The 20,235-nt window shown below is 44.9% G+C and overlaps 2 protein-coding genes across 4 annotated transcripts in view; one reads left to right on the forward strand and one right to left on the reverse strand.

Annotated features, from left to right (window-relative positions):
* Positions 1 to 581: 581 nt before the first annotated feature.
* LOC310864443 (tetraspanin-1-like) lies at positions 582 to 1,313 on the forward strand (the record flags this gene model as incomplete). Its single annotated transcript, XM_083773132.1, has 1 exon — positions 582 to 1,313. The coding sequence occupies one exon, from the start codon at positions 582 to 584 to the stop codon at positions 1,311 to 1,313; it is 732 nt and encodes a 243-aa protein (XP_083629258.1).
* A 4,113-nt stretch (positions 1,314 to 5,426) lies between these two features.
* The window catches only part of ppp1r13l (protein phosphatase 1, regulatory subunit 13 like), a 37,151-nt gene continuing 22,342 nt past the window's right edge, over positions 5,427 to 20,235 (reverse strand). For all 3 annotated transcript variants that reach the window (XM_083772952.1, XM_083772950.1, XM_083772951.1), the window contains exons 9-15: positions 15,901 to 16,172; positions 15,144 to 15,488; positions 14,290 to 14,427; positions 13,320 to 13,453; positions 10,319 to 10,485; positions 7,345 to 7,541; positions 5,427 to 5,577 (exon numbers count right to left, since the gene is read on the reverse strand). In XM_083772952.1, coding sequence (XP_083629078.1) covers positions 5,542 to 5,577; positions 7,345 to 7,541; positions 10,319 to 10,485; positions 13,320 to 13,453; positions 14,290 to 14,427; positions 15,144 to 15,488; positions 15,901 to 16,172 — 1,289 coding nt within the window. In that variant the 3' untranslated portion in view covers positions 5,427 to 5,541. The remainder of the gene's footprint in view (positions 5,578 to 7,344; positions 7,542 to 10,318; positions 10,486 to 13,319; positions 13,454 to 14,289; positions 14,428 to 15,143; positions 15,489 to 15,900; positions 16,173 to 20,235) is intronic.

Here is a 20,235-nt window from a genome sequence, read left to right on the forward strand (position 1 = left end):
TTATTAAACATGTTTTTAAACACACATAGTGACATCATCAGCCAATCCCTGATTGGCCGAGCAACGCCACCAACACAAGGAGGCGATCCAAAGGGTCAAAGGTACCGCCGACATACGCGGCAAGCTGCCAACTCTGCCGCTCTGATTGGCCGAGCGACGCACCGACGTACGCACGCAGCGCCCTGATTGGCCGACATAACAGTACTTAATTGCGCACGCTCTGCAGTGCTCGCACAACAATGTGTGGAAAACATGACAGGGTTTAATAACGGCGTGGCTTCCATGTGCATTTTTAATGGCATGTGACCAGATGTCAGTTATCTATGACGTAAGTACTATGACATCAGCCGTCAGGTTATTTATCAAGGTTTCAGCCCGTTCTCACCTGTGAGCCATATATACTGTATATACCGGAGCCCTTTGAGCTTTGAGCAAAAAGACATCCAAACATAGGAATCAACTGAAATTCCAAAGGACTCGTATAGTATAGACCTATAGACCTATAAGGGGGAAACGCCAACTCAACTCCAGTAAAGCAAAGCTGCAAGATGGGGTGTTTTAAAACCCTCCTCAAGTGTGCGATGGTTGCCTTCAACAGCACCCTCTTCCTGGCCGGCGCCACCCCCTTGTTCCTGGGCCTCTGGCTGAGGTATTCCCCGTCCCTGAACCTGGCCGTCCTCGATCAATTCGGTCAGATCGAGGACGCGCCGGCCGCGCTCAAGCAGCTCCTCGACAACATGAGCTACCTGATGATGGCCGTGGGGGTGGTCCTGCTCGCCGTGGCCTTCCTGGGCTGCTGCGCCGCGAGGAAACTGAGCAAGTTCGTCCTGCTCCTGTTCTTCGGCACGGTGCTGGTGGCGTTCGTGGCCATGCTGGCCGGAGCCCTGTCGATCGCGGTGTTCAGACCGCTGACGGAGGAGTTGATGGACCAGGTGGGCGCCAGGGCGGCGGAGACCATCAAGACGTACTACGGGGCCAGCTCGGAGGTCACGCGGCTCTGGGGCGCGACCATGGACCAGCTGGGTTGCTGCGGGGTCTACAACTACACGGACTTCGTGGGTTCTCCGTATCACAGCAGCAACGCGGAGACCTTCCCCTCTCAGTGTTGTGGACCGGAGGCCGGCGTCCGGGCGGTGGTGTGTGACTCGGACATGGCTCACAATGCGTCCAGCACCGTGGCCGGCTGCCTCCGGAGGATCACGAGTGTGTTTGAAGATAACAAAAGACTGTCCGCGATAGTGGTCCTGGTCATCGCAGGTCTGGAGGTGTGTGCCATGGCCGTCTCCATGGCCCTCTACTGCAAAATGAAATAAAGATTATAATACAGAAAGCGGAGAAGGATATGCAGGTTAAGACAACTGGAGGGCCCGGGAGGACTGTTATTATGACGAGAAATGAACATTTAGGCTATATTTGATGCCCAGGCCAAAACCATTAATTCGGACAAAAACATACTACTGTATATATCTCTTTAATAGAGAGGAAAAGAAAAAGCGGTGACCCGATAGTCGAATGTTAAACCCCAGCTGCGCGGGGGTTTCCTTGTGCTATGTATATGCACGGGCCCGCCTGCAGGTCTGGTGTCGAGTACACGAGTGTTGGAGGGCTCGGTGTCAAAGTCGAGACCGGGACCAGATTTGTATTTATAATGTACTGTATATATTTTTTTATATCGTTTAAAAAAACTATCCCACGATTTTGTAGCCCAGTTTCTCACCTGGTGCCAATAGAGCGTCGCAGTCCCGCCCCTTCGAGAGACCCGGAAAAGAAATCCCCGTTCATTTTCCTCATAGACTTTTCAGGAAGTATTCATTTAAAGACGTTTACGCCGCGGACAAAGCCAACTCTTGTTGTGACAAATCATGACAACAAACACAACATTATTATGTCACAAAGCAACATGATTATATAGGCTGTTACCTTGTCAAAAGATAATTGTGTATCTACGAAATTAAATATATGATTTGTTTTTATTTTTCTATTGTCCCGAATTTCCCAATGGCCAGCACGTCTCTGCTGACGAGCACAGAGTGGTATAACAGCACAAGGATGTGGATGTGAGGGAAGGCGAGACGCAACACCTTGGGAATAACCAATGGTTCCTGAGGCCTCATGTGACCCATAGGGTAGGATGGAGCCTTATCTCCTGTTTCTGTAGCATGAAGCGTTTTGATGTTTATACTGTACAGTGTACATGAACATCCCTCAGCCATGATGTACAAGTACACCCCGGCTGGACATGACGCCATGTCGCAGAGACTTGCTTCTAATCCAACCCTTGTTGCTGGCACCTAAACCTAACCTTAACCCAACCCTTAACACCACCCCTCACCGACATTAATCCGGTCGTCTTAACGCACCCCTCACCAACCTTATGTCTAACCAATGACATATATATATACCAATGACCCTTTTGGTGTTTTAACTAAGCATTATGTTATACTTTAGCTATTGAAAAATAGCAGATCTACGAGCTTGTAGGTCTGCTATCTTTGAAAAATCGTGAAAATGCGGCACAAATCTTTGAACATATATTCTTTCAGAAGACTTTTTTTTTTATTTCGACGTCAGGCCTAAATGGGCTAAACTAAGTATGCCCCCCGGGAGGCATTACTGGGTCCCATTTGTATAGTCTTTGGTATTATGACCTGACTGGCCTGGGTGATTAAACCCCAATCTCAGGCCAGCCACTGTCACTGTGGTGATGGCAACATGCCACACTACCGTTCCACATGTTCACTGTCACTGTGGTGATGGCAACGTGCCACACTACCGTTCCACGTGTTCACTGTCACTGTGGTGATGGCAACATGCCACACTACCGTTCCACGTGTTCACTGTCACTGTGGTGATGGCAACGTGCCACACTACCGTTCCACGTGTTCACTGTCACTGTGGTGATGGCAACATGCCACACTACCGTTCCACATGTTCACTGTCACTGTGGTGATGGCAACATGCCACACTACCGTTCCACGTGTTCACTGTCCAAAGAGTCTCCATTCAGCCTGTCACTCTGGTTGCAATGTCATGATGAAAGTCCTTTATTGTGTATAGCCCAGATTCCTCCCATTGCACACAAACCAAACCATCACATGTCGTCCCGGACATGCAGACGTGCCTCCTGGCAGTCTACTACTTACAGTAGTAACAAAATATACTTTTTCTAGCAGCACTATTGTGTGTGTCACTGCAATCATATATCATTGTTCATGATAATTTTTTCTTCTTTTTTTCAGACAAGCCTTTTGATGCGTGTGTAGCTACTTATCTGCCCTCACTGGTTTTAAGAGGAACGCCTCGCCATAATAAGAATAATGTCAACATGGGGCCGCTTTGTAGGTTTTGAGCCTTATACTGCAATAATGAACAGGTCCGCCTGTGAGTGTCAGTGTCTCATCCATACAGAGGCTCAATAATGAACAGGTCCGCCTGTGAGTGTCAGTGTCTCATCCATACAGAGGCTCAATAATGAACAGGTCCGCCTGTGAGTGTCAGTGTCTCATCCATACAGAGGCCAATAATGAACAGGTCCGCCTGTGAGTGTCAGTGTCTCATCCATACAGAGGCCAATAATGAACAGGTCCGCCTGTGAGTGTCAGTGTCTCATCCATACAGAGGCTCATGCCTCACATAGCCTCACACAGGCTATGTGAGGCAGGGGGGGTTTCAGAAAAGAATACATTTTAAAAATACTTTTTTTAGATTTCGACATCAGGCCTAAATGGGTTAAGAGATTTGCTGATTTTTTGTTGATTAATGAATATGTGCATGCATGGTGTTAACTGACGCAGTGCATTGGCATAGTGTATCCCAGACAACGTGCATCTATCTGACTGTGTCTATTAGCACTCCACAGTCTGGCAGACATAGCCTGGAGGGACGAGGGTGAGGCTGAGAATTCACAAGGGAACGCTGTGGCTTGCATGTGTATTGATTCCAAATGGAGGGATGGGTGGATTTCAGATTAGCCCATTTTGACCTGAGATCAGATTCTAAAAATGTCTTCTAAATCCTGAGTTATCTGAAAAAGCTATGTTTCTATGTCAGTCGTTCTTACATTTTTCAAAAATAGCAAACCTACAAGCTTGTAGATCTGCTATTTTTCAATAGCTAAAGCATAACATGATGCTAACACCAAAAGGGGTTCCCGCCCAAAATGGGTTTAATATTTTAGATTATAAACATGAAATAAGTTTTTTCAGGTGGGGATACAAATTTTATCCAATCAGAAGCTCACATTGATAAAGGATAATAGAGAATCAAAATGTGGAAGTGGAACGCTATAAATATGATCGTTTTCTCTGTTTACTAGCCGAATAAAGAGCTGGAGAGACAGGGACAAAATAAAAATGTACAAAATACAATTTCTTTAAATATTTTGTTAGGCTACCAAGTATGTTTATTTTCCCTCCGACACAATTCAAATTGCAAATACTGTAGTCCTACAAGACTCAAAAGTAATTAAATGTGTAGTTTAAATACATTTAATTGAAATACTGTCCATCTCTGATTAGAGAATAAGGAATGTGTAAAGAGGCCTTAATGAGCAATTACTGAAATTAACTTTCATTTATATTTTCATTATATTATATTGCGCGTCTGCTTTATTTTAATTATATAAATTCTATGTTCTACTAAATCATACGTTTCTTAGACAAGACATTTGAATAATAACAACAAAAACATAATGTTTAGAAATGGCATGTAGAACAAATTGTTTGTGTTGAAGCCATATTTTACTATGCACTGACACCTACTGGTCAAGGGTGGTAAGAACAATCAAAGACGTGGAAACCACACATTGGAAGGAAGCCCACAAAATCTGTTGTTTTTGCTTTATCAATTTTATTGAATAGCTTTACTATCTTATTCCCTAGGCAGTGTTAGTTGCAGAGAAGTTCATAAACAACTTCTTGTCTCTGAAAAAAGTTAAAGGTTGTATTCCAACACACTCATTCTCCCACTGTGAGAAAGTACAACAACAAAAAAGTGGCTTTTAGTTTCATTGTTACAAGTAACATACATACAGATCTTCACCAGGTTTCCCTATTATGTCATGCGGTGAAGGAATTCCAACTTCCTCATTGCATTCATCTTTTATTCAAAGGAGTGAGAGATTAAATCTGCCAACACCTTTCATCTCACTTAGATCCGGTCCGACTTGCCTAGCAAGAAATATCCAACAGCGTGAATAAACAATCTTGTAATCCCTAAAGCAACCGTATTCAAAGACAGCTAACCGCAATGAATACAGACAGAAGTGTCTCCTTCAACATGGCTTCTCTCCCAGATTTAATCAAACTAATGGCTGTTCTTAAGTGTCCCCATCCCCCCAGCACAGCATTTTGTCATAGTTTATACAGAGACACTTTCAATTGTATCCCATTTCATTAAAACAATGACCTGGAATATGGCCTGGCAGGGAGAAAACCCCTGGGCGGTGTTGAGGGGAGGAAAAAAACTAAACGTTGGTCCCCCGAACAGGTTTGATCGTCTTCTGCGGCAAATGTGATCAGCATTGATTTCTTCAAAGGACACTTAGCAGAGTGATTTAGGTCGAACCTTTGGGAAAAGCTGTAAAGAAAGAAGGAAAGAAAGAAAGAAAGAAATTATTTAAAATTTAAAATTTAAATTTTAAATGTATTTATTATTTACAATTTGTTGTTCATTTAAAAAAATCGATTTTTATGTTGTATTTAATTGTTATAATCATTACTATATTTTTCTCTTTTATTTGTCAACGGTGGTGGGTGCTGGGGTTTGGGGGTAGGATTTAAAAAAATGAGGCAAGGGGCAAGCCACTGATGGCAAAGAATTTGAATTATGTTTTATGTGCATTCTTTTGCCTGTACCTGTGCCTTTCATCAAAAAAATTAATAGAAATGTATAAAAAAAAAAGAAAAGAAAGAAAGACATGTTCATTGTCGTCAGTGTGAAATGTCCCATACATTTTCGATAACATATAAATACATATTCAACGTTCTGATCATAATTATCGTCTCTGTCGGGTGGAAACTAGTAAAAACTGTTACTTTTCAGGATTCCAATTTAAAAACATATCTGTAGTAATCGATCCACAAGCTTAAAACGTTTCCAGCTTGTGGATCTGCTACCTTTGATGCTTTCGTGTGACGCTGACTTATGATCAAGTTGGATGTTAAAACCTCTTAAACCCCAGGGGGGGTAAAGGGGGTAAATCCGCAACATCGGAGTTGGAACCGGAGACCCAATTGGGTCTCCATTGACCCGCTGAGCGCTGTTCAGAGGTGGACAGCCACTGCCCCCGCCGGTGGGGGCAATGGGGCTCAAGATGTTTTGACCTGAGATCAGATTCTAAAAACGTCTTCTACATCCTGACGGTTTTCTGAAAAAGCTATGTTTCTATGTCAGTGGTTCTTTGATTTTTCAAAAATAGCAGAGCTACAAGCTCGTAGCGCGCCGCTCGGTGGCGCGCTATGAGCTAAAGACGCTCGCTCTTTGCGCCACATTTTCACAATTTTTCAAAAACAGCAGACCTTAGATTTTCAACAGCTAAAGCATAACATAATGCTTAACAAAAGTTATAATATGGAGATAGGAGGTATCTGCTCGAAAGTGACACTATAATCATAATCAAATCATATCTGCTCGAAAGTGACACTATATCAAATCATATCTGCTCGAAAGTGACACTATATCAAATCACATCTGCTCGAAAGTGACACTATATCAAATCATATCTGCTCGAAAGTGACACTATATCAAATCATATCTGCTCGAAAGTGACACTATATATCAAATCATATCTGCTCGAAAGTGACACTATATATCAAATCATATCTGCTCGAAAGTGACACTATATATCAAATCATATCTGCTCGAAAGTGACACTATATATCAAATCATATCTGCTCGAAAGTGACACTATATCAAATCATATCTGCTCGAAAGTGACACTATATCAAATCACATCTGCTCGAAAGTGACACTATATCAAATCATATCTGCTCGAAAGTGACACTATATCAAATCATATCTGCTCGAAAGTGACACTATATCAAATCATCATATCATCACAAATCACATCACTTATCCCATTTTGGGCGGGAACCCATTTTGGTGTTAGCATCATGTCATGCTTTAGCTATTTAAAAATCACTCTACAAGCTCATAGCGTGCCACCGAGTGGCGCGCTACGAGCTTGTAGGTCTGCTATTTTTTGAAAAATCGAAGAGCGACTGACATTAGAAGACATTTTTAGAATCTGATCTCAGGTCAGAATGGAAAACTGTCCGGATGTAGAAGACATTTTTTAGAATCTGATCTCAGGTCAGAATGGGCTATACACAAGACGTCGCTCACCCCAAAGTAGTTGTTAGGAACGAAGCCCTCGCGGCCGCAGAGCGACGCCCACCACCAGTGCATGCCCTCGCCGGGCTTCTGGAGGATGGTCACCATGTCTCCCTCCTTGAAGCTCAGCTCGTCCGGAGCCTGGGCCGGGTAGCTCCACAGGGCGTACAGCACGCCGCCGTTCTCCACGCCCATCGCCTCCTCCACACCTGGATGTCGGGGTTATATAAAGGGTGTTGAGAATTTCCTCCAGACAATCCAAATGGCGGCCTCTGGTGGACAAAACCATTCACGACCACAATTCCCCTTCCACCACCACCACAACTGCACCAATCACCCACAGGTGTCTGCCATCAGCACTCTGGGCTGATTGCCATTGTCAGCTCAGGTGTGCTCCCCTTACAAACACTCACTCCACACACACACAGTTCACTCACACAGCTCTCCACTCCAGACCCAAGCCATGCGTCAATGACAAACATAACCATGGTTTCTGGAATTAAATACAACAAGTCACAAGTCAACGTCAAGTGTTTTTAATTTGAACATTTTGGGTGGTCAGCAATGTCACTGAACAACAAACTTTTAAATAGAGGGTATGCGCGTGACATCCTCGTACCTGGAAGTCATGCGGGAACGCCCACTGAGTGGCAAAAAAACTACTTTCTGGCCTTGACAGCCCATTCATCCAAACAGAAAAGTCCTGTCTGATTGCAACAATGTTAAACTCACCAACATTGCAGCTGTACGAAAAGCTTGAATTATCCTCTTTCTGTCTGCAAAGTTTTTGTTTAACAGAAACGTTATGAGCTACTTTCTGTCAAGAAATGCCCTGCATTTGATTATGTTTCCAAGTGTCATTGGAAGTTGGAAGTTTTCAATAACACAACATTTTGCTGCCTCCTGCATTACTGTATGTGACATTTAGAAACAGGTGCTACGCAGGACGGTCGAGTGAATTCCAACAAGCGCTTCCAAACTCCAACACTCGTTGGTCAATGTTTTGACACTCAGGCCTCTTTTAGACGGCGACCATCTCCATATAAGTTTATAACACGTCAAAGTCCCGTTGCGTTCTCATTTTTTTGGACCATTTACATGAGAACGCACACTTGAATGAACACGCTACAAAGTGCATGCATATATGCCAGGTCGCTAGGTGGCGCGTGTCCTTGTGGGGTCCGTGTGACGCAGCGCTTATATAAACCATAGACATAAGTCACGCATGCGTAGAACTACTTCCGTTCTTCTTCTACACAGAAAGTAAACAAACGTCGCGTCCTCATCACACCTCCAGCAAACCGGACTATCCGACATGGTTGTTGTTGTTCGTTTCCCCTAGCAACTGACGCATGCCTATGACACCATGTAAAAACGTAGGACACGGGGCGAGCCGACCAGAGCTGACGTAAGCCATGATGTCACAAGTTTTGCGGATCCACCGTTTTGCCTGTTTATATGGAGACCATAGGAAACGGCGTTCTAAAAGATTTCCACTCTGGGAGGTGGTTTCACTTTGTTGCGTTTTCACCTCCTGTGAACACGGTTCTCGTCTAAATGACAGCAGCAAACTTTATTTTGCCGTTTTTTATGAACACCATCCTCGTGTAAATAGCACCTCAGTCTAGATGAGGGGGGGCGTGTCCTCAGGGCCGGATCTACCATATAGGCACTTTGGGCACGTGTCCAGGGGCCCTTGGGCACCAGGGACCCCTCAAAAAAATAAAAAATAAAATAAAAGTTTTTCTTTTTTTTCTTTTTTTTTTTCACAGAAAATGTCCCTGCTAATCCGAATGAAATAAATGGTGTCTAAAAAGATTAGTGTTTTATTGTTGCATTTGTTGGTGAGAAGGGCAGCTGAAAAGTGCAAATTGTGTGTGTAAAGCAGCAACAATGCGCTAGATTGGCTGTCACTCTGGGGGCGGTAGGCGACCGGAAATAGGCCAATATAACGGCATAAAACCGCCCCAAAACGGCTCCAAAAAACAGCTCCAAAAAACAGCAAAAATGTTGCGCGCGGGTGAAGGGGGGGGCCCTTCGAGCCCAGGGGCCCTCAGAGGTGTTAATCCGGCCCTGCGTGTCCTGATGGGAAAATCATGCATGTGCATACTCTCTATGATCCAAATATGTTGTATGGTAATATTCCTATGGGCTGTGGCTTGTGCTCACTTCCCAGTATATCTGTACATAATCTTATACCGGACGGTAACTATACTTGAAGGAGCATTCAGTGATTTGGGTGATTTGGCACGCAACAGGCCAACAGCACACGCACACCAAGGCCCGCCTCCGATAGATCATGATTGGCGGAAGGCCCCTCTCGATCCTGATTGGATGAAGGCTGGTCCACCTAGAGCCAAAAACGAAACCTACGGCTTTTTGACCCCCAGGGGTTAACTGGGGACTCCTTATATGGTCAGCAGCACACTCTATATAGTAGGGAGGATTATCACAACAAAACTAAAAAAATAAGTGATATTTGAATTAAGTGCTTTTAATTATAATCTACAAGCTCACAATGAGTTGTGTCTTGTGAGCTTTTTTGAATTTAACTTTAAGTATTGACATTTTTACACAGCACACATGCAGTGCAACCATTTAACCCATTTTGGTGTTTTAAAGCATTATGTTATAATCATATCTGCTCGAAAGTGACACTATATCAAATCATATCATCACAAATCAGACCTACAAGCTCGTAGCGCGCCACCGAGTGGCGTGCTACGAGCTTGTAGGTCTGCTATTTTTCTTTAATCGAAGAACCACTGATATAGAAACATAGCTTTAGATTGTGGGGGCCTAAATAATATAGTAGAAGCGTTTTTTTTTAATCAAGATTTGATCAATGTCACCATGGTCCACACACTACAAACATAACTACATTTCTTTTTTAAGAGCAAAATTGCCAAAAGGGCAGGGGATGCTCTCGCACCCCCTAGTGTCTATCTGTGCACGCCACTGCGTGTGCGTGTGATCTCCTCCTCACCCCTCAGGAAGCTGACACACTCCTCGTAGCCCACGGCGTAGGGGTCGCACTTCTGCGAGGCAGTGGCCCCGTCGCTCTCCGTCATGGCCATGACCGCGGCGCCGTTCCTCACCAGGAACTCGCACAGGATGCGGTCGTTGCAGGAGGCCGCGCAGTGCAGGGGGGTCCTATGGGAGAAGAGGAGCAGGAGGAATATTTAGTGGTACTGTAGAACCACCAGCTGTCACGGTTCGTGGCGTGTTGTGTTTAACTCGTGCACCTTTTATTTTGTAGTATTGTTTTGTGCCCTCCTGTCTGCCCCTGTAGTTCTGTACCTGCCTTGTCTTACCTGTATTGTGTTGTGATTAGTCTTTGTTTTCCACCTGTGTCCTCTTAGTCCCCCAGCCAATCCCTGTCTTGATTTTGAGTTTTGTTTCACCTGTGCCTAGTTAGTCTGTGTCTATTTATACCCCCCTGTTTGTTCAGTTCCCTTGCTAGTTCGAGTAGTGTTCAGCTCCTCATGTATCCATGATTTAACTCCTAGTGTATTCCTGATTTATTCCTTGTGTTGGTTTTGTGGAATAAAACCCTTGCATTGAAGCTCATCTGCCTACGCCTATCTGTCTGCAATTAGGTCCTAATTGCTCCTGCCTTTGCACTGCGACACCAGCTCAGTGGCCTTGTGGTTAGAGTGTCCGCCCTGAGACTGGGAGGTCGGGGTTCGATCCCCCAGGCCGGGTCATACCAAAGACTCTCAAAATGGGACCCCAGTGCCTCCCTGCTTGACACTCAGCATCAAAGGTTAATTGTATTGGGGGGCTAAGTCCCTGCGACATACTAGCGTCATGTCCAGGGGGTGTACTTGTACATCAAGCGCGGCAAGGCTACTACTTACTACTGTAGAACTTTTGGTGTCATTGGAAATCGATGTGACACGCTGCCAGTGTTGTTCTTCTTTGGCAGTACATTTTTATTGTAGTTTTAGTCGTATAATGACTGTTTTTTTCCCACTTGCTGAAAATAGACGATCTGCAAGCCGCACGACGCGTTGTGGGCTTGCAGATCGGCTATGAGAACTAATTGTAAAATGACTTATACTGGATGTCTTGTCCACTAGTCCCCTTCCTAGCATTTTAGTGTAGTTTTTATTTGTTGATGAAATTATCAGTAGGCCTACTATATTTAGTCTTAGTTTTAGTCATCATAGCTTCGTTTTTATTTGGTTTCCATTTAGTTTTCGTCAGTGGAAAAAGGTAGTCGATGTGGTATATATTTTCATACCAGATACAGGAGAGAAAATGTGAGACGCAGACAGCAGATCAGAGATGTTCCTGGTGTTTATTTCAGAGTACACAGCAGCTTACAGCAGCACAGCATAGGCTCACGCTGGCCCTTGACCAGCCACAAGGTAGTGACTGGCCACACTGACTGACCAAGTTACATTGAAATCAACTTGGTTATGAAGAGTCCCAATACACATTGATCCAGACTGGCATTTGGCAAAAGGAAAGGAAAGGTACTATGTTTACCCAGGGTAACTGGACTAAGCTCAAGAACTTGTTTACAGCCAGGCCCTGCTCATAGAACATTTCATGGTAGAGGTTCAATGCCTTGTCCAAGGGCACTTCAGCGGTGGTCATTTTAACGTGCCGGTCCGGGGGTATACGAACTAGCGACCTTCCGATATCAAGACCGCTCCGCAAACCGTTCGGCCACCGCTGCCCCTGGCCACTCCCTGGAAGGTAGATCACTGTAGCTTTGATCCATTGTTTATCTTCTAGCTGCTCTAGCATGTAAAATCCCTAGGTGTGACCCAGGATCTTAACTCAGACAAAAGGCATATAAACAAGCCATAGACACCCCAGGATGAGCACTCTACTACAGTACTGTATGTAAATAACAAGGCACATTTGTCCCAGAATTATTGGTTCCAGATTCCACATCGACGAACAAATAAACACTGCACGCTGCACTATGCTTTTCTCCTTTAGCATTATTCCACAGGCCCCCGAATCTGGTACTACAACCTACACTATAATATCCTCCTATGTGTTCATTTAACTCTGGTTCCATTTGTACACTCTCCGAGTTACAACAGCATTTAGATTGTATGCACCACATATCAGTGGAACAAACACCCAGAAAACTGCAGAGGTGCTGCCACTTAAAAAAAATAAACTAAAGACCTTTCTGTTTGGGGCTAGGGGGGCTTGAGCACCTGCCCTGGGCCTTTTGCAGAAAGTGCCCTTTCTAAGGGCCAATAAGGGCTTGTGTGGGGGGGGCAAATAAGGGCTTATGTGTGGGGGCAAATAAGGGCTTATGTGTGGGACCAATAAGGGCTTGTGTGTGGGGGCAAATAAGGGCTTATCTGGGGGACCAATAAGGGCTTGTGTGGGGGGGCAAATAAGGGCTTATCTGGGGGACCAATAAGGGCTTGTGTGGGGGGGGGGCAAATAAGGGCTTATGTGTGGGACCAATAAGGGCTTGTGTGTGGGGGCAAATAAGGGCTTATCTGGGGGACCAATAAGGGCTTGTGTGTGGGGGCAAATAAGGGCTTATGTGTGGGACCAATAAGGGCTTGTGTGGGGGGCAAATAAGGGCTTATCTGGGGGACCAATAAGGGCTTGTGTGGGGGGGCAAATAAGGGCTTATGTGTGGGGGCAAATAAGGGCTTATGTGGGGGACCAATAAGGGCTTGTGTGGGGGAAAATAAGGGCTTATGTGGGGGACCAATAAGTGCCATTGGCCCTTCAAGACGAATATTTGACATTAATGATAAATTCCACTATCATAATGAATTATCTTTTAATCTGCCATCAGTCAGTTTCAGACTAATGAGAACATATTGCTTATTTTACTGTCCAATGACATGAAATGGCACAAGGGACAAACTCCACAAAAAGACCACAAAAAGACCACACACATGTGCCCTTTTCTGGAGTTTGAGCCCCTGCCCCCTCAGTGCTCTCTGCACGGCCCTGCGTTCGCAATAAACAGACGGTGAAAGGAGAAGGCTGCTCACCAGCCGTGGCTGTCCGGGGTGCTGACGTTGGCTCCGATGCGAACCAGGAAGTCCACGACGTTGTAGTGTCCCCCGCAGATGGCGTTGTGGAGAGCGGTGATGCCCTCGTCGTTGGGCTGGCTGGGATCGCTCATCTGTGTTGAGCATATGTATATACGGTATATACAACACATGAATCAATTGTCCTTCGACCTGAGGAGGATTCTATACAAATGTCTTCTAAATCCTGACAGTTTTCTGAACAACCCATGTTTCAGGCCGACAGCGACGTTATGCACATGTACCAGTGTTTCTCCTTAATTGGATGTTTTTACTGCAGCTGGGTTATACTGGCGTGTTTCAGTGTGACAGTATGGTGTGTTGCAATTGCGTTGCGTTACAACAAACATTGCTACATTAAAGGTATAAAGGCCAGCGCTCCACCCACTTGGCCACTTGTCCCTAGAAAGTCTATTCTTTCATAACACTACGTGGCAATCTATGTCTGCCATATTCTCTTCAACATTGGAGAGCCTCCCTGGGGGGGCTCGGTACACACACACAAACACACAAAGCTGGGCATAGGAGGGGCTAGCACCCCCTAAAAAAAGGTCACACCCGTGTGAAGTGAGGGGCGCTAATATATACTTTAAGTCTAACTCATGTTGATTAGGTGATGTAAAACAAACGGTGCCAACACAAACATTAAACGCCATTAACAATAAAGAGACAACATGACGTAATGAGCGACAATATGACGTACATTTTCCCTTCGTTGTCAATGGCGTTTTACAAAACAAACATTGAACAAAAAACAAACATTAAACCTGTATATAGGAGGGGCTATAGCGCCCTAGCATGGCTAATAAGCCCAGACTAATATCACACCATGTCAGCATGAAGGCAATTAGTTTTTGCCAACGGCTGATTCGGTCTGGCTTATTAGCCAGGCTAATTAGGCTAATTGGAAGTTGACTTTGCACACACACACCTCCTGCACGGCCCTCTTCACCGTGTCCAGCTCTCCGACCAGCGAGCCGTCCAGCAGCAGCACCAGGGGGCTGAGGCGCGCCCGGCGCCCGGTGCCTCGGTGCTCCCGCGAGGCGCGCCGCAGGATGGAATGGTAACCCTGAGGGGAGGAGAACACACAATTGGACATGGTGGACCCTGTTGTAAACAAGTGTAATGCTTAATTGGGTCGTCCACTCACAGTTAACAGTCTTTGTATTGAGTTTGTGCTTGAAATGTACTGTAATTCTGCAAACTGTTAATACATATTTCAATCAATCAATCAAAAACACACGACACGCGGAATATAGGTTTAATTTCTACTTTGAGTCCCTCTAATCTAATGGGGTAGTACCCCAGTGTTGTTTTCGTCGACTAAAACGAAGACGGAAAATGCCCGTCGACTACCTTTTTTCACTGACGAAAACTAAATGGAAACTAAATTAAAACTAAGCTATGATGACTAAAACTAAGACTAAATATACTGACGATTTTGTCAGCAGCGCGTGTTCGACCGCTATGTCCGTCCGTTGTCTTCCGCACGTCGGACCTTTCGGTGTGTCGGATCTGCGCTGTACGCGTCCCATCTAATGAGAGCTCTTTGGAGAGGGACTCAAAAGATACATTTAATAAACAGGCAAACAATACAATTTTTTTCTTTAATGTTTTGGCATTTCTTCTGCTTAACCATTTGACCACATGAACCCTATATGGTGTCCTATATTCTGAGACGAACACTCGTCTGAACACGTGTAGTGTCTGAGCTTGTACTGTAGATTGCTATACTGTTACTGTATAGCAGATCTATACAGTAAGATCTACCACCTCACGCCTTACCCTGTGGTCTTGCAGGACCGTGGGCGTGGACGTCAGCAGCAGGGGGGCCGCGGCGGGGGGGGGGAGAGCCGGGGGCAGCGCGGGGCTCTCTCCCTCTCCCTCCGACGAGCTGCTGCTGTTGTTGTTCTCCTCCTGGCCCCCGGGCTCCCCCCCGGGCTCCCCCCGGGTCCTGTGGTGGTGGTGGGAGCCGCTCCGGCCTTTCCTGCGGAACAGCTTGTTGATGAGGTGCTTGTACTGGTTGGGCTCGTAGTGCGAGGCCTTCTTCAGCGGCGCCGGGTCGGTCTGGCCCTGGCCGGGGCCGGGGCCGCCCTGGACGGAGCCGCGTCTCTTCAGCGCCCGCGGGATCTTTCAAGTTCAAGTTCAAGTTTATTGGTCATTTAAAGATACACACACCTTATACAATGTATTCAGGGTTTTCTTTTTGTTGACCAAAAGGGAGTGTTTGGCAGAAGCCTCAGCTTATAATGCCAGCCCTTTTAATATTCAAAATAGAGCTATAAAAAGGAAAGAAATAATAATAATAATACAAACAAACAAAAAAAACGGAGAAGGACAACAGAAATTATAATAATAATAATAATAATAATGGTAATGATAATGATGATGATAATAGTAATAATAATAAACATAAAGGAGGAAGGAGTATTTTGGTTATACTTTTATGATATCAATCCACTTTATACTTTATACTATCATATTGTTTTTAAGAGTGTTTTTTTAAATAAATGTAATGAGCTGCATGCTTAATTAATGTTACCTCCGAGCGCACGCGGAGCAGCTCCTCCAGGTCGGGGAGGTCGGCCTCCTGGCTCTCCTGGGCCTCCACAGGGGCCATGGCGGGCTGCAGCCGCGTGGGGCTCAGGGGCCGCGGGGGAGGGGCCGCGGGGGCCTCGTGATGCACGGGGCCCCGCTCCCCCTCCGCCGCCCTGTCCGACGACGATGACGCCCCCCGCCTGGGCATGAACTCGGAAGGCATCGGGACTAGGTCGAGCCTCTCGATCTCCGCGTCCACGTCGCCAGGGTTCAGCACTGCAACAAACACACACACACACACACACGCGCGCGCGCGCGTCGTAGAACGGCGTTAGATGTGTTGTATATGCATGGCCCCTATAAAAATGTCTTCTAAATCTAAAAAAAAACTATGTTTCTGTATCTGTTGGTTCTCAAACTATTGCAAGTCAAGGACCCCAAAACTATCGGTTAATTATTGGCCGCCGACCCCCATCTCAAAAATAGCTACGAGCTTGTAGATCGGCTATTTTTCAACACCTAAAGTAGGCTATAACATGATGCTTAAAACACCAAAAGGGGTTCCCGTCCTGAATGGGATAAATACCCTCCTTAACCCATTTTGGACTGAGGTTGATTTTTTTTTTTTTAAGACTTCTAAATCCTATTTTTTTTCTGAAAAACCCATGTTTCTATGTCATAAATGCAGTTCCAGGGACCCCTCCAGAACCCAATATTTTAGTTAAAAATGTTCGCTCTGAAGTATATATTCAAATATTTGCGCCATATTTTCACGACTTTTCAAAAATAGCAGACCCTACAAGTTCGTGGCGCGCCACTCTGTGGCGTGCTATGAGCTTGTAGATCTGCTATTTTTCAATAGCTAAAGTATAACATAATGCTCAAAACACCAAATGGGGTTCCCGCCCAAAATGGGTTAAACACTTTTTCTCCTTCAATGGGGGCACTGGGAGGTGGTCATCCAACAGGCTTGGGGCGCTCTACATTTACTGTTTTAGATTTATCTTTTCTTTCTTTTGTCTTTGTCTGTTAGTTTTTCTTAATACGATATCGGATTTGTTTTGTATCGTATACTTGTCGTTATTTTGCAATACGTATATGTGAGTCACTTACTGTATGTGTATTTGTGTTGCCTTGTGAGCCTCATCTAGGCTAACTTTCAATATTTCAATATTCCACAGAACCCCCCATCTGGTACTCCAACCTACAGTACACTATAAGATCCTTCTGTGTTCGTTTAACTCTGAGAGACCCATAGTTCCATATAGTTCCATTTGTAGTTCCATTTATACACTCTCTGAGTTACAGTCCCTTAAAGGAGAATTCCACACTAGAAGGCTTTCTTACCTTTATTTGTAGTTGTTACGTCCACACCAAAGAGGTCCAGGAGTTATTTTGTGCAAAAGTGCATTATTGGCTATTTCCCCTACCATAAGCCATCAATGGGGGTTGTGTTTTTGTTCTAATTCGCTTATTTCCATCGAAATAAGTATTAAAGTGTGCCACTTGGTATACTATTTACATTATGAAGACAGGATATATTTAAAAATTTGAGCGATGGAAATAAGCAAATTAGCACAACACCCCATAGCCCCATTCAATTCAATTCAATTAATTGATGGCTTATGGTAGGGGAAATAGCCAATAATGCGCTTTTGCACAAAATAACACCTGGACCTCTTTGGTGGGGACGTAACAACTACAAATAAAGGTAAGAACGCCTTCTAGTATGTATGTCTGTCTGTCTGTCTGTGTTCACTTAAAAAAAACTTAAAAAAAAAGAACTGCCCAGTTCAATGCGGGGACCAGAGGCTATACGTCCCCCGTGCGCAGCCTGCATGAACAGAATAGGCTCTGTGCCCCGGCGGTGAGAGGGGGCAGACGGGCTAGACTTTGATTTTGTCACGCGGAGCGACGCGGCGATAAATCATCATAGCGATATTGATTATTACAATGAACAAGCATAAACACACAGTTCACTTGAACAATGTTGTGGTACATAAGATATTTGAAGACGGATATGCATTTTAGCCCGGTGCAGTGCTGCTAGACAGCCAGGTAGTGAACCTGTGAACAGGGCTCTGCAGAAGGCCGTGGTTGAGGGTATGTTAGCAGCGTTACAGAGAGCTGCATCCCAGCTCTCTGCCGGGGCATGGGACTCCGAGTGCGAAATTGCGATTATGCAACAGCTTACCCTAAAACTTACACGTCAACTCAATGTCAGTTTTCAGTCAGACCACGTGATGTGCTGTACCACCCATATTAATTTCGGGGCGTGTCAGCGGCCCTTTAACTTAAAAAATATATCTAAAAAAAAAAACACAAAAAAAGGAGAACTTAAAAAAGTACGTAATTTATTCGAATTGTTGTTATTGCAAATTACGAGCTGCGTTCGCTTCCCGCATTCCGCGCGTCTTACTTGTGATAAAAGACACTAGAATAATGGATCACAATGTTACACAAGACGTGATGAACCACCTTTGGCTTATATAGTGACATCCACCCATTGAGAAAATGGGTGAGTGTAAAACCAGCTGCTCATTATATAATGTGTATACATTATGTGTACATATAATGTGTACGTTACATAAGATCACCTTAGGGCCTAGGTGCAATCACTTTTGTCAGAGACTGTAGTATCTTGAATACGGATCCTCGCTATTGTAAAGATATAGCAATGTGTCGGACCACACCTCATTTTAACACCTATACACAACGCCCATTAGCGAACGGCGGAGCCAAGTGACTTTAGCAATTTCGCAACGTGAGTTTGAAAATGACTGCGTTGGTTGTAAACTATAGCAATGATAATAATTGCATGGTGCCCTTTAGCGTTATAGACTCTGTGACTGACTGTGTGCAGGTGACTCAGGACCTTCCCCGTTGGGCGTAGCAGGGAGGAGAGGTTAACACTTGACACGGTTTGAGTGACAACATCAAACACAGTCCTGTGATGACCTGCCATATTGGATAAAATAATAACGCGTAGCCCACACAGCTGCTGATGCCAATCATTTATTGGGGACAGATAGACTGAAAACACGTCTCTGTTCAGGAACAGACATTGGATATAAAAGCCAGATTTTAGAAAACCACCTTTCCTCTATAGTCTAGCGGTTTAACCCATTTTAGGCCTGACGTCGACGTTTAAAAAATCCTGACCGTTTTCTGAAATACCTAAAGGTATATTTCATGTCAAGGACCACAAAAATGATATGTAATTGGCCACCGGCCTACCTCCATCTGAAAATATGTTGTTCCAGGGACCTCTCAGAAGCAATGATTTGAGTTAAAAACATTTGCTCTCAAAGAATATATATTCAATGATTTGCGGCACAATTTCACAATCTTTCAAAAACAGCAGATCTACAAGCTCGTAGCGCGGCACACAGTGCCGCACTACAAGCTTTTTTCAACAGGTTAAAGAACAGAGCCAATCAAAATGTGTGAAATCTTCTCAATATGTGGGATATGAGACAATAGATAAAATCAGACCAGTCTGAAGCGAGTGGTGCAACAACAGCACCCCCTATTGGTACTCTAAACATCGGGACATAGTCACATAGGTTAGGACATAGGTTGGGACACATAGGGACAAAGCTGTTCCTTGGAGTGGTTGCACCACTCAAAAATGCCGTGCAGTCCAACATAAATTGGGACACCAGTCGCTCACCCTATAGTGATGAATAAATCAATAGTTCCCACTTCCCAGCGTTGCACCATAAAATGGGCAGATGCTGCTAACATGTTGCAACACGGGCGCCATCCTCCTATAAATGGGCCACGTCTCTGTCTGTGTGTGTGTGTGCGTGCGTGTGTGTAATGCACGTAACTCGAGAACCGTTCGCCCCCCCTACCTCAAATTCGACACACGCGCTCCACACCCCCGCAGGGAGTGCAGTGCCCGGCATCGAGTCGGGCCGGACCCACGGTTCTCCAGAATCACCACAAAAGACTCTGGTCAGGCTCTGCCAGTGGGCCTAATCAGCCTAAATCCCCTCACCTGTGCAATTATTTCCAGCCTCTGCCTCAGCCAATTGATTGCCATGGCAACCCCACACCTGACACTTGATTAGCCTACTTTAACCATTCCACTTTTCCCCCATCAGTGAGTTAGTTTGCCCCCTTCACACACAGGCAGATACAGAGATCTCCATGTGGGACACAGACAGTCTGTGCTATGACAAATTGTGTCAACGGGTATTATTAGGTTAAAGAATATCTGAAACCAGATATAATCATAAAGAAAAGTTTACGCATGTACTATGTGTACTATGTAAACTCTAAATTTCCCAGCCATTCAGTTGCAAAACATTGTTTAATATAATTTGGGGATCCC

This window comes from Protomyctophum parallelum (assembly GCF_964188405.1).
Source record: "Protomyctophum parallelum genome assembly, chromosome: 9".
Lineage (NCBI taxonomy): Eukaryota > Metazoa > Chordata > Actinopteri > Myctophiformes > Myctophidae > Protomyctophum > Protomyctophum parallelum.